Source organism: Salvelinus fontinalis, unplaced genomic scaffold (genome assembly GCF_029448725.1).
Source record: "Salvelinus fontinalis isolate EN_2023a unplaced genomic scaffold, ASM2944872v1 scaffold_0057, whole genome shotgun sequence".
Taxonomy (NCBI): Eukaryota; Metazoa; Chordata; class Actinopteri; order Salmoniformes; family Salmonidae; genus Salvelinus; species Salvelinus fontinalis.
In genome coordinates this window covers 102501-117500 of record NW_026600266.1, presented here as the reverse complement: position 1 = coordinate 117500, position 15000 = coordinate 102501, and the positions used below count along the sequence as shown (strand labels likewise).

The window sequence follows — 15000 nt, the reverse complement described above, 5'->3', positions numbered from 1 at the left end:
TCTCCCCCTAACCCTACTCTCTCTCCCCCTAACCCTACTCTCTCTCCCCCTAACCCTACTCTCTCTCCCCCTAACCCTACTCTCTCTCCCCCTAACCCTACTCTCTCTCCCCCCTAACCCTACTCTCTCTCCCCCTAACCCTACTCTCTCTCCCCCTAACCCTACTCTCTCTCCCCCTAACCCTACTCTCTCTCCCCCTAACCCTACTCTCTCTCCCCCTAACCCTACTCTCTCTCCCCCTAACCCTACTCTCTCTCCCCCTAACCCTACTCTCTCTCCCCCTAACCCTACTCTCTCTCCCCCTAACCCTACTCTCTCTCCCCCTAACCCTACTCTCTCTCCCCCTAACCCTACTCTCTCTCCCCCTAACCCTACTCTCTCTCCCCCTAACCCTACTCTCTCTCCCCCTAACCCTACTCTCTCTCCCCCTAACCCTACTCTCTCTCCCCCTAACCCTACTCTCTCTCCCCCTAACCCTACTCTCTCTCCCCCTAACCCTACTCTCTCTCCCCCTAACCCTACTCTCTCTCCCCCTAACCCTACTCTCTCTCCCCCTAACCCTACTCTCTCTCCCCCTAACCCTACTCTCTCTCCCCCTAACCCTACTCTCTCTCCCCCTAACCCTACTCTCTCTCCCCCTAACCCTACTCTCTCTCCCCCTAACCCTACTCTCTCTCCCCCTAACCCTACTCTCTCTCCCCCCTAACCCTACTCTCTCTCCCCCTAACCCTACTCTCTCCCCCCCTAACCCTACTCTCTCTCCCCCTAACCCTACTCTCTCTCCCCCTAACCCTACTCTCTCTCCCCCTAACCCTACTCTCTCTCCCCCTAACCCTACTCTCTCTCCCCCTAACCCTACTCTCTCTCCCCCTAACCCTACTCTCTCTCCCCCTAACCCTACTCTCTCTCCCCCTAACCCTACTCTCTCTCCCCCTAACCCTACTCTCTCTCCCCCTAACCCTACTCTCTCTCCCCCTAACCCTACTCTCTCTCCCCCTAACCCTACTCTCTCTCCCCCTAACCCTACTCTCTCTCCCCCTAACCCTACTCTCTCTCCCCCTAACCCTACTCTCTCTCCCCCTAACCCTACTCTCTCTCCCCCTAACCCTACTCTCTCTCCCCCTAACCCTACTCTCTCTCCCCCTAACCCTACTCTCTCTCCCCCTAACCCTACTCTCTCTCCCCCTAACCCTACTCTCTCTCCCCCTAACCCTACTCTCTCTCCCCCTAACCCTACTCTCTCTCCCCCTAACCCTACTCTCTCTCCCCCTAACCCTACTCTCTCTCCCCCTAACCCTACTCTCTCTCCCCCTAACCCTACTCTCTCTCCCCCTAACCCTACTCTCTCTCCCCCTAACCCTACTCTCTCTCCCCCTAACCCTACTCTCTCTCCCCCTAACCCTACTCTCTCTCCCCCTAACCCTACTCTCTCTCCCCCTAACCCTACTCTCTCTCCCCCTAACCCTACTCTCTCTCCCCCTAACCCTACTCTCTCTCCCCCTAACCCTACTCTCTCTCCCCCTAACCCTACTCTCTCTCCCCCTAACCCTACTCTCTCTCCCCCTAACCCTACTCTCTCTCCCCCTAACCCTACTCTCTCTCCCCCTAACCCTACTCTCTCTCCCCCTAACCCTACTCTCTCTCCCCCTAACCCTACTCTCTCTCCCCCTAACCCTACTCTCTCTCCCCCTAACCCTACTCTCTCTCCCCCTAACCCTACTCTCTCTCCCCCTAACCCTACTCTCTCTCCCCCTAACCCTACTCTCTCTCCCCCTAACCCTACTCTCTCTCCCCCTAACCCTACTCTCTCTCCCCCTAACCCTACTCTCTCTCCCCCTAACCCTACTCTCTCTCCCCCTAACCCTACTCTCTCTCCCCCTAACCCTACTCTCTCTCCCCCCTAACCCTACTCTCTCTCCCCTAACCCTACTCTCTCTCCCCCTAACCCTACTCTCTCTCCCCCTAACCCTACTCTCTCTCCCCCTAACCCTACTCTCTCTCCCCTAACCCTACTCTCTCTCCCCCTAACCCTACTCTCTCTCCCCCTAACCCTACTCTCTCTCCCCCTAACCCTACTCTCTCTCCCCCTAACCCTACTCTCTCTCCCCCTAACCCTACTCTCTCTCCCCCTAACCCTACTCTCTCTCCCCCTAACCCTACTCTCTCTCCCCCTAACCCTACTCTCTCTCCCCCTAACCCTACTCTCTCTCCCCCTAACCCTACTCTCTCTCCCCCTAACCCTACTCTCTCTCCCCCTAACCCTACTCTCTCTCCCCCTAACCCTACTCTCTCTCCCCCTAACCCTACTCTCTCTCCCCCTAACCCTACTCTCTCTCCCCCTAACCCTACTCTCTCTCCCCCTAACCCTACTCTCTCTCCCCCTAACCCTACTCTCTCTCCCCCTAACCCTACTCTCTCTCCCCCTAACCCTACTCTCTCTCCCCCTAACCCTACTCTCTCTCCCCCTAACCCTACTCTCTCTCCCCCTAACCCTACTCTCTCTCCCCCTAACCCTACTCTCTCTCCCCCTAACCCTACTCTCTCTCCCCCTAACCCTACTCTCTCTCCCCCTAACCCTACTCTCTCTCCCCCTAACCCTACTCTCTCTCCCCCTAACCCTACTCTCTCTCCCCCTAACCCTACTCTCTCTCCCCCTAACCCTACTCTCTCTCCCCCTAACCCTACTCTCTCTCCCCCTAACCCTACTCTCTCTCCCCCTAACCCTACTCTCTCTCCCCCTAACCCTACTCTCTCTCCCCCTAACCCTACTCTCTCTCCCCCTAACCCTACTCTCTCTCCCCCTAACCCTACTCTCTCTCCCCCTAACCCTACTCTCTCTCCCCCTAACCCTACTCTCTCTCCCCCTAACCCTACTCTCTCTCCCCCTAACCCTACTCTCTCTCCCCCTAACCCTACTCTCTCTCCCCCTAACCCTACTCTCTCTCCCCCTAACCCTACTCTCTCTCCCCCTAACCCTACTCTCTCTCCCCCTAACCCTACTCTCTCTCCCCCTAACCCTACTCTCTCTCCCCCTAACCCTACTCTCTCTCCCCCTAACCCTACTCTCTCTCCCCCTAACCCTACTCTCTCTCCCCCTAACCCTACTCTCTCTCCCCCTAACCCTACTCTCTCTCCCCCTAACCCTACTCTCTCTCCCCCCTAACCCTACTCTCTCTCCCCCTAACCCTACTCTCTCTCCCCCTAACCCTACTCTCTCTCCCCCTAACCCTACTCTCTCTCCCCTAACCCTACTCTCTCTCCCCCTAACCCTACTCTCTCTCCCCCTAACCCTACTCTCTCTCCCCCTAACCCTACTCTCTCTCCCCCTCACCCTACTCTCTCTCCCCCTAACCCTACTCTCTCTCCCCCTAACCCTACTCTCTCTCCCCCTAACCCTACTCTCTCTCCCCCTAACCCTACTCTCTCTCCCCCTAACCCTACTCTCTCTCCCCCTAACCCTACTCTCTCTCCCCCTAACCCTACTCTCTCTCCCCCTAACCCTACTCTCTCTCCCCCTAACCCTACTCTCTCTCCCCCTAACCCTACTCTCTCTCCCCCTAACCCTACTCTCTCTCCCCCTAACCCTACTCTCTCTCCCCCTAACCCTACTCTCTCTCCCCCTAACCCTACTCTCTCTCCCCCTAACCCTACTCTCTCTCCCCCTAACCCTACTCTCTCTCCCCCTAACCCTACTCTCTCTCCCCCTAACCCTACTCTCTCTCCCCCTAACCCTACTCTCTCTCCCCCTAACCCTACTCTCTCTCCCCCTAACCCTACTCTCTCTCCCCCTAACCCTACTCTCTCTCCCCCTAACCCTACTCTCTCTCCCCCTAACCCTACTCTCTCTCCCCCTAACCCTACTCTCTCTCCCCCTAACCCTACTCTCTCTCCCCCTAACCCTACTCTCTCTCCCCCTAACCCTACTCTCTCTCCCCCTAACCCTACTCTCTCTCCCCCTAACCCTACTCTCTCTCCCCCTAACCCTACTCTCTCTCCCCCTAACCCTACTCTCTCTCCCCCTAACCCTACTCTCTCTCCCCCTAACCCTACTCTCTCTCCCCCTAACCCTACTCTCTCTCCCCCTAACCCTACTCTCTCTCCCCCTAACCCTACTCTCTCTCCCCCTAACCCTACTCTCTCTCCCCCTAACCCTACTCTCTCTCCCCCTAACCCTACTCTCTCTCCCCCTAACCCTACTCTCTCTCCCCCTAACCCTACTCTCTCTCCCCCTAACCCTACTCTCTCTCCCCCTAACCCTACTCTCTCTCCCCCTAACCCTACTCTCTCTCTCCCCCTAACCCTACTCTCTCTCCCCCTAACCCTACTCTCTCTCCCCCTAACCCTACTCTCTCCCCCCCCTAACCCTACTCTCTCTCCCCCTAACCCTACTCTCTCTCCCCCTAACCCTACTCTCTCTCCCCCTAACCCTACTCTCTCTCCCCCTAACCCTACTCTCTCTCCCCCTAACCCTACTCTCTCACCCCCTAACCCTACTCTCTCTCCCCCCTAACCCTACTCTCTCTCCCCCTCACCCTACTCTCTCTCCCCCTCACCCTACTCTCTCTCTCCCCCTCACCCTACTCTCTCTCCCCCTAACCCTACTCTCTCTCCCCCTAACCCTACTCTCTCTCCCCCTAACCCTACTCTCTCTCCCCCTAACCCTACTCTCTCTCCCCCTAACCCTACTCTCTCTCCCCCTAACCCTACTCTCTCTCCCCCTAACCCTACTCTCTCTCCCCCCTAACCCTACTCTCTCTCCCCCTAACCCTACTCTCTCTCCCCCTAACCCTACTCTCTCTCCCCCTAACCCTACTCTCTCTCCCCCTAACCCTACTCTCTCTCCCCCTAACCCTACTCTCTCTCCCCCTAACCCTACTCTCTCTCCCCCTAACCCTACTCTCTCTCCCCCTAACCCTACTCTCTCTCCCCCTAACCCTACTCTCTCTCCCCCTAACCCTACTCTCTCTCCCCCTAACCCTACTCTCTCTCCCCCTAACCCTACTCTCACTCCCCCAAACCCTACTCTCTCTCCCCCTAACCCTACTCTCTCTCCCCCTAACCCTACTCTCTCTCCCCCTAACCCTACTCTCTCTCCCCCTAACCCTACTCTCTCTCCCCCTAACCCTACTCTCTCTCCCCCTAACCCTACTCTCTCTCCCCCTAACCCTACTCTCTCTCCCCCTAACCCTACTCTCTCTCTCCCCCTAACCCTACTCTCTCTCCCCCTAACCCTACTCTCTCTCCCCCCTAACCCTACTCTCTCTCCCCCTAACCCTACTCTCTCTCCCCCTAACCACTACTCTCTCTCCCCCTAACCCTACTCTCTCTCCCCCTAACCCTACTCTCTCTCCCCCTAACCCTACTCTCTCTCCCCCTAACCCTACTCTCTCTCCCCCTAACCCTACTCTCTCCCCCCCTAACCCTACTCTCTCTCCCCCTAACCCTACTCTCTCTCCCCCTAACCCTACTCTCTCTCCCCCTAACCCTACTCTCTCTCCCCCTAACCCTACTCTCTCCCCCCCTAACCCTACTCTCTCTCCCCCTAACCCTACTCTCTCTCCCCCTAACCCTATTCTCTCTCTCCCCCTAACCCTACTCTCTCTCCCCCTAACCCTACTCTCTCTCCCCCTAACCCTACTCTCTCTCCCCCTAACCCTACTCTCTCTCCCCCTAACCCTACTCTCTCCCCCCCTAACCCTACTCTCTCTCCCCCTAACCCTACTCTCTCTCCCCCTAACCCTACTCTCTCTCCCCCTAACCCTACTCTCTCTCCCCCTAACCCTACTCTCTCTCCCCCTAACCCTACTCTCTCTCCCCCTAACCCTACTCTCTCTCCCCCTAACCCTACTCTCTCTCCCCCTAACCCTACTCTCTCTCCCCCTAACCCTACTCTCTCTCCCCCTAACCCTACTCTCTCTCCCCCTAACCCTACTCTCTCTCCCCCTAACCCTACTCTCTCTCCCCCTAACCCTACTCTCTCCCCCCCTAACCCTACTCTCTCTCCCCCTAACCCTACTCTCTCTCCCCCTAACCCTACTCTCTCTCCCCCTAACCCTACTCTCTCTCCCCCTAACCCTACTCTCTCTCCCCCTAACCCTACTCTCTCTCCCCCTAACCCTACTCTCTCTCCCCCTAACCCTACTCTCTCTCCCCCTAACCCTACTCTCTCTCCCCCTAACCCTACTCTCTCTCCCCCTAACCCTACTCTCTCCCCTCCCCCTAACCCTACTCTCTCTCCCCCTAACCCTACTCTCTCTCCCCCTAACCCTACTCTCTCTCCCCCTAACCCTACTCTCTCTCCCCCTAACCCTACTCTCTCTCCCCCTAACCCTACTCTCTCTCCCCCTAACCCTACTCTCTCTCCCCCTAACCCTACTCTCTCTCCCCCTAACCCTACTCTCTCTCCCCCTAACCCTACTCTCTCTCCCCCTAACCCTACTCTCTCTCCCCCTAACCCTACTCTCTCTCCCCCTAACCCTACTCTCTCTCCCCCTAACCCTACTCTCTCTCCCCCTAACCCTACTCTCTCTCCCCCTAACCCTACTCTCTCTCCCCCTAACCCTACTCTCTCTCCCCCTAACCCTACTCTCTCTCCCCCTAACCCTACTCTCTCTCCCCCTAACCCTACTCTCTCTCCCCCTAACCCTACTCTCTCTCCCCCTAACCCTACTCTCTCTCCCCCTAACCCTACTCTCTCTCCCCCTAACCCTACTCTCTCTCCCCCTAACCCTACTCTCTCTCCCCCTAACCCTACTCTCTCTCCCCCTAACCCTACTCTCTCTCCCCCTAACCCTACTCTCTCTCCCCCTAACCCTACTCTCTCTCCCCCTAACCCTACTCTCTCTCCCCCTAACCCTACTCTCTCTCCCCCTAACCCTACTCTCTCTCCCCCTAACCCTACTCTCTCTCCCCCTAACCCTACTCTCTCTCCCCCTAACCCTACTCTCTCTCCCCCTAACCCTACTCTCTCTCCCCCTAACCCTACTCTCTCTCCCCCTAACCCTACTCTCTCTCCCCCTAACCCTACTCTCTCTCCCCCTAACCCTACTCTCTCTCCCCCTAACCCTACTCTCTCTCCCCCTAACCCTACTCTCTCTCCCCCCTAACCCTACTCTCTCTCCCCCTAACCCTACTCTCTCTCCCCCTAACCCTACTCTCTCTCCCCCTAACCCTACTCTCTCTCCCCCTAACCCTACTCTCTCTCCCCCTAACCCTACTCTCTCTCCCCCTAACCCTACTCTCTCTCCCCCTAACCCTACTCTCTCTCCCCCTAACCCTACTCTCTCTCCCCCTAACCCTACTCTCTCTCCCCCTAACCCTACTCTCTCTCCCCCTAACCCTACTCTCTCTCCCCCTAACCCTACTCTCTCTCCCCCTAACCCTACTCTCTCTCCCCCTAACCCTACTCTCTCTCCCCCTAACCCTACTCTCTCTCCCCCTAACCCTACTCTCTCTCCCCCTAACCCTACTCTCTCTCCCCCTAACCCTACTCTCTCTCCCCCTAACCCTACTCTCTCTCCCCCTAACCCTACTCTCTCTCCCCCTAACCCTACTCTCTCTCCCCCTAACCCTACTCTCTCTCCCCCTAACCCTACTCTCTCTCCCCCTAACCCTACTCTCTCTCCCCCTAACCCTACTCTCTCTCCCCCTAACCCTACTCTCTCTCCCCCTAACCCTACTCTCTCTCCCCCTAACCCTACTCTCTCTCCCCCTAACCCTACTCTCTCTCCCCCTAACCCTACTCTCTCTCCCCCTAACCCTACTCTCTCTCCCCCTAACCCTACTCTCTCTCCCCCTAACCCTACTCTCTCTCCCCCTAACCCTACTCTCTCTCCCCCTAACCCTACTCTCTCTCCCCCTAACCCTACTCTCTCTCCCCCTAACCCTACTCTCTCTCCCCCTAACCCTACTCTCTCTCCCCCTAACCCTACTCTCTCTCCCCCTAACCCTACTCTCTCTCCCCCTAACCCTACTCTCTCTCCCCCTAACCCTACTCTCTCTCCCCCTAACCCTACTCTCTCTCCCCCTAACCCTACTCTCTCTCCCCCTAACCCTACTCTCTCTCCCCCTAACCCTACTCTCTCTCCCCCTAACCCTACTCTCTCTCCCCCTAACCCTACTCTCTCTCCCCCTAACCCTACTCTCTCTCCCCCTAACCCTACTCTCTCTCCCCCTAACCCTACTCTCTCTCCCCTAACCCTACTCTCTCTCCCCCTAACCCTACTCTCTCTCCCCCTAACCCTACTCTCTCTCCCCCTAACCCTACTCTCTCTCCCCCTAACCCTACTCTCTCTCCCCCTAACCCTACTCTCTCTCCCCCTAACCCTACTCTCTCTCCCCCTAACCCTACTCTCTCTCCCCCTAACCCTACTCTCTCTCCCCCTAACCCTACTCTCTCTCCCCCTAACCCTACTCTCTCTCCCCCTAACCCTACTCTCTCTCCCCCTAACCCTACTCTCTCTCCCCCTAACCCTACTCTCTCTCCCCCTAACCCTACTCTCTCTCCCCCTAACCCTACTCTCTCTCCCCCTAACCCTACTCTCTCTCCCCCTAACCCTACTCTCTCTCCCCCTAACCCTACTCTCTCTCCCCCTAACCCTACTCTCTCTCCCCCTAACCCTACTCTCTCTCCCCCTAACCCTACTCTCTCTCCCCCTAACCCTACTCTCTCTCCCCCTAACCCTACTCTCTCTCCCCCTAACCCTACTCTCTCTCCCCCTAACCCTACTCTCTCTCCCCCTAACCCTACTCTCTCTCCCCCTAACCCTACTCTCTCTCCCCCTAACCCTACTCTCTCTCCCCCTAACCCTACTCTCTCTCCCCCTAACCCTACTCTCTCTCCCCCTAACCCTACTCTCTCTCCCCCTAACCCTACTCTCTCTCCCCCTAACCCTACTCTCTCTCCCCCTAACCCTACTCTCTCTCCCCCTAACCCTACTCTCTCTCCCCCTAACCCTACTCTCTCTCCCCCTAACCCTACTCTCTCTCCCCCTAACCCTACTCTCTCTCCCCCTAACCCTACTCTCTCTCCCCCTAACCCTACTCTCTCTCCCCCTAACCCTACTCTCTCTCCCCCTAACCCTACTCTCTCTCCCCCTAACCCTACTCTCTCTCCCCCTAACCCTACTCTCTCTCCCCCTAACCCTACTCTCTCTCCCCCTAACCCTACTCTCTCTCCCCCTAACCCTACTCTCTCTCCCCCTAACCCTACTCTCTCTCCCCCTAACCCTACTCTCTCTCCCCCTAACCCTACTCTCTCTCCCCCTAACCCTACTCTCTCTCCCCCTAACCCTACTCTCTCTCCCCCTAACCCTACTCTCTCTCCCCCTAACCCTACTCTCTCTCCCCCTAACCCTACTCTCTCTCCCCCTAACCCTACTCTCTCTCCCCCTAACCCTACTCTCTCTCCCCCTAACCCTACTCTCTCTCCCCCTAACCCTACTCTCTCTCCCCCTAACCCTACTCTCTCTCCCCCTAACCCTACTCTCTCTCCCCCTAACCCTACTCTCTCTCCCCCTAACCCTACTCTCTCTCCCCCTAACCCTACTCTCTCTCCCCCTAACCCTACTCTCTCTCCCCCTAACCCTACTCTCTCTCCCCCTAACCCTACTCTCTCTCCCCCTAACCCTACTCTCTCTCCCCTAACCCTACTCTCTCTCCCCCTAACCCTACTCTCTCTCCCCCTAACCCTACTCTCTCTCCCCCTAACCCTACTCTCTCTCCCCTAACCCTACTCTCTCTCCCCCTAACCCTACTCTCTCTCCCCCTAACCCTACTCTCTCTCCCCCTAACCCTACTCTCTCTCCCCCTAACCCTACTCTCTCTCCCCCTAACCCTACTCTCTCTCCCCCTAACCCTACTCTCTCTCCCCCTAACCCTACTCTCTCTCCCCCTAACCCTACTCTCTCTCCCCCTAACCCTACTCTCTCTCCCCCTAACCCTACTCTCTCTCCCCCTAACCCTACTCTCTCTCCCCCTAACCCTACTCTCTCTCCCCCTAACCCTACTCTCTCTCCCCCTAACCCTACTCTCTCTCCCCCTAACCCTACTCTCTCTCCCCCTAACCCTACTCTCTCTCCCCCTAACCCTACTCTCTCTCCCCCTAACCCTACTCTCTCTCCCCCTAACCCTACTCTCTCTCCCCCTAACCCTACTCTCTCTCCCCCTAACCCTACTCTCTCTCCCCCTAACCCTACTCTCTCTCCCCCTAACCCTACTCTCTCTCCCCCTAACCCTACTCTCTCTCCCCCTAACCCTACTCTCTCTCCCCCTAACCCTACTCTCTCTCCCCCTAACCCTACTCTCTCTCCCCCTAACCCTACTCTCTCTCCCCCTAACCCTACTCTCTCTCCCCCTAACCCTACTCTCTCTCCCCCTAACCCTACTCTCTCTCCCCCTAACCCTACTCTCTCTCCCCCTAACCCTACTCTCTCTCCCCCTAACCCTACTCTCTCTCCCCCTAACCCTACTCTCTCTCCCCCTAACCCTACTCTCTCTCCCCCTAACCCTACTCTCTCTCCCCCTAACCCTACTCTCTCTCCCCCTAACCCTACTCTCTCTCCCCCTAACCCTACTCTCTCTCCCCCTAACCCTACTCTCTCTCCCCCTAACCCTACTCTCTCTCCCCCTAACCCTACTCTCTCTCCCCCTAACCCTACTCTCTCTCCCCCTAACCCTACTCTCTCTCCCCCTAACCCTACTCTCTCTCCCCCTAACCCTACTCTCTCTCCCCCTAACCCTACTCTCTCTCCCCCTAACCCTACTCTCTCTCCCCCTAACCCTACTCTCTCTCCCCCTAACCCTACTCTCTCTCCCCCTAACCCTACTCTCTCTCCCCCTAACCCTACTCTCTCTCCCCCTAACCCTACTCTCTCTCCCCCTAACCCTACTCTCTCTCCCCCTAACCCTACTCTCTCTCCCCCTAACCCTACTCTCTCTCCCCCTAACCCTACTCTCTCTCCCCCTAACCCTACTCTCTCTCCCCCTAACCCTACTCTCTCTCCCCCTAACCCTACTCTCTCTCCCCCTAACCCTACTCTCTCTCCCCCTAACCCTACTCTCTCTCCCCCTAACCCTACTCTCTCTCCCCCTAACCCTACTCTCTCTCCCCCTAACCCTACTCTCTCTCCCCCTAACCCTACTCTCTCTCCCCCTAACCCTACTCTCTCTCCCCCTAACCCTACTCTCTCTCCCCCTAACCCTACTCTCTCTCCCCCTAACCCTACTCTCTCTCCCCCTAACCCTACTCTCTCTCCCCCTAACCCTACTCTCTCTCCCCCTAACCCTACTCTCTCTCCCCCTAACCCTACTCTCTCTCCCCCTAACCCTACTCTCTCTCCCCCTAACCCTACTCTCTCTCCCCCTCACCCTACTCTCTCTCCCCCTCACCCTACTCTCTCTCCCCCTCACCCTACTCTCTCTCCCCCTAACCCTACTCTCTCTCCCCCTAACCCTACTCTCTCTCCCCCTAACCCTACTCTCTCTCCCCCTAACCCTACTCTCTCTCCCCCTAACCCTACTCTCTCTCCCCCTAACCCTACTCTCTCTCCCCCTAACCCTACTCTCTCTCCCCCTAACCCTACTCTCTCTCCCCCTAACCCTACTCTCTCTCCCCCTAACCCTACTCTCTCTCCCCCTAACCCTACTCTCTCTCCCCCTAACCCTACTCTCTCTCCCCCTAACCCTACTCTCTCTCCCCCTAACCCTACTCTCTCTCCCCCTAACCCTACTCTCTCTCCCCCTAACCCTACTCTCTCTCCCCCTAACCCTACTCTCTCTCCCCCTAACCCTACTCTCTCTCCCCCTAACCCTACTCTCTCTCCCCCTAACCCTACTCTCTCTCCCCCTAACCCTACTCTCTCTCCCCCTAACCCTACTCTCTCTCCCCCTAACCCTACTCTCTCTCCCCCTAACCCTACTCTCTCTCCCCCTAACCCTACTCTCTCTCCCCCTAACCCTACTCTCTCTCCCCCTAACCCTACTCTCTCTCCCCCTAACCCTACTCTCTCTCCCCCTAACCCTACTCTCTCTCCCCCTAACCCTACTCTCTCTCCCCCTAACCCTACTCTCTCTCCCCCTAACCCTACTCTCTCTCCCCCTAACCCTACTCTCTCTCCCCCTAACCCTACTCTCTCTCCCCCTCACCCTACTCTCTCTCACCCTCACCCTACTCTCTCTCACCCTCACCCTACTCTCTCTCACCCTAACCCTACTCTCTCTCCCCCTAACCCTACTCTCTCTCCCCCTAACCCTACTCTCTCTCCCCCTAACCCTACTCTCTCTCCCCCTAACCCTACTCTCTCTCACCCTCACCCTACTCTCTCTCCCCTCCTGTAGGTTCTGTGGTTGATCTCTCACCCTAACCCTACTCTCTCTCCCCTCCTGTAGGTTCTGTGGTTGATCTCTCCCCCTAACCCTACTCTCTCTCCCCTCCTGTAGGTTCTGTGGTTGATCTCTCACCCTCACCCTACTCTCTCTCCCCTCCTGTTGGTTCTGTGGTTGATCTCTCACCCTAACCCTACTCTCTCTCCCCTCCTGTAGGTTCTGTGGTTGATCTCTCACCCTCACCCTACTCTCTCTCCCCTCCTGTAGGTTCTGTGGTTGATCTCTCACCCTAACCCTACTCTCTCTCTCCCCTGCTGAAGGTTCTGTGGTCTGATCCAGTTCCAGGGAGAGGTCCGTAAGAAGGTTCTGTTCCAGCTGCTGCTGCTCCTCTGTCACCCCTTCCCTGTGGTGAGTTAGCTCTCTCTCTCTCTCTCTCTCTCTCTTTCTCTTTCTCTTTCTCTTTCTCTTTCTCTTTCTCTTTCTCTCTCTCTCTCTCTCTCTCTCTCTTTCTTTCTTTCTTTCTTTCTTTCTTTCTTTGCCTCTCTCTCTCTCAATTTCAATTTAAGGGGTTTTATTGGCATGGGAAACATGTTAACATTGCCAAAGCAAGTTAAATAAATCATAGACAAAAGTGAAATAAACAATAAAAAATTAACAGTAAACATTACTCTCACAGAAGTTCCAAAGGAATAAAGACATTACAAACGTCTTCATACAGTGTTGTAATGATGTGCAAATAGTTCAAGTACAAAAACTGGTTGACCTTTTCTTGTGGCAACAGGTCACACATCTTGCTGCTGTGATGACACACTGTGGTATTTCACCCAAAAGATCACTTCCTTTTAGGTGGTTGTAGAATTTAGCGGGTATCGGCCTGCATGCATTATGTGGTGTTTTACGTTGTACACTGAGGATATTTTTGCAAAATTTTGCATGTAGAGTCTCAATTTAGTGTTTGTCCCATTTTGTGAATTCTTGGTTGGGGAGCGGATCCCAGACCTCACAACCATAAAGGGCAATGGGTTCTATAACTGATTCAAGTGTTTTTAACCAGATCCTAATTGGGATGTCGAATTTTATGTTCGATTGCAGGGTTTTAAGGACAGACCTGGGAACAGGTCTTTGAGTGCAAGGTTTAAGGATGGCGTAGAAGGCCCTTCTTGCCTTGTCTCTCAGCTCGTTCACAGCTTTGTGGAAGTTACCTGTGGCGCTGATGTTTAGGCCGAGGTATGTATAGTTTTCTGTGTGCTCTAGGGCAACGGTGTCTAGATGGAATTTGTATTTGTGGTCCTGGCGACTGGACCTTTTTTGGAACACCATTATTTTGGTCTAACTGAGATTTACTGTCAGGGCCTAGGTCTGACAGAATCTGTGCAGAAGATCTAGGTGCTGCTGTACGCCCTCCTTGGGTCCTTGGTTGGTGACAGAAGCACCAGAGTGGACTGATCAGGAAGACCACAGTCAGCCAGGTGTAACCTGCTCTCTTCTCCTCTCTGTCTCTGTCTCTCTCGCTCTCTCCCTCTCTCTCTCTGTCTCTCTCTCTCTCTCTCTCTCTACAGATCAGGAAGACCACAGCCAGCCAGGTGTACGAGATGCTGCTGACCTACGATGATGTCATCGACCCTGACGTGATGGATGATGTCATGACGTCGCTGAGTGACACCAACTGGTCAGTGGAATCAGAGACAGGAACTCAATTAGTGCTCAATTAGTGCATTAAGTTAACAATGGTGTAAGCCCCCCTCAATCCTATGCTTTTAAATCCCGGGGAGGGACTGTACAAATGCACACTTCAGGAAAAGTGTGGAGAATTGGGATCCAGCCCTTGGAACAGGTCTTTGAGTGCAGGGTTTTAAGGACAGACCTTGGAACAGGACTTTGAGTGCAGGGTTTTAAGGACAGACCTTGGAACAGGACTTTGAGTGAAGGGTTTTAAGGACAGACCTTGGAACAGGACTTTGAGTGCAGGGTTTTAAGGACAGACCTGGGAACAGGTCTTTGAGTGCAGGGTTTTAAGGACAGACCTTGGAACAGGTCTTTGAGTGCAGGGTTTAAAGGTCATGAACGAGAAAAGGAAGACCCCTTATTTCCTGGAAAGGGTTTTAACAAGAAATGAGCAGTGGACAGACAGACTATGTTATCTCCTGCTGGGACTGCTGCTCATTTATTAAACAGAATGAGGCTTTTCCCTTTTCTACTAACTGCTCATTGGTCACACTGTGTTTTCTAGAGGAGTCATTGCACTGTAGGGTCAGTCTTATTGTAGGGTCAGTCTTATTGTAGGGTTAGTCTTATTGTAGGGTTAGTCTTACTGTAGGGTCAGTCATACTGTAGGGTCAGTCTTATTGTAGGGTTAGTCTACTGTAGGGTTAGTCTTACTGTAGGGTCAGTCTACTGTAGGGTTAGTCTTACTGTAGGGTCAGTCTACTGTAGGGTTAGTCTTACTGTAGGGTTAGTCTTACTGTAGGGTTAGTCTTACTGTAGGGTTAGTCTTACTGTAGGGTCAGTCATACTGTAGGGTCAGTCTTACTGTAGGGTTAGTCTTACTGTAGGGTCAGTCTTACTGTAGGGTCAGTCTACTGTACGGTTAGTCTACTGTAGGGTTAGTCCTACTGTAGGGTTAGTCCTACTGTAGGGTCAGTCCTACTGTAGGGTCAGTCCTACTGTAGGGTCAGT

The 15000-nt window shown here is 55.2% G+C and overlaps 1 protein-coding gene across 1 annotated transcript in view; it reads left to right on the top strand.

Moving 5' to 3' along the window:
- tbcd (tubulin folding cofactor D) overlaps positions 1-15000 on the top strand; it is a 120454-nt gene that overhangs the window by 103349 nt on the left and 2105 nt on the right. The window contains exons 36-37 of the mRNA XM_055911250.1: positions 12645-12732; positions 13884-13993. Coding sequence (XP_055767225.1) covers positions 12645-12732; positions 13884-13993 — 198 coding nt within the window. The remainder of the gene's footprint in view (positions 1-12644; positions 12733-13883; positions 13994-15000) is intronic.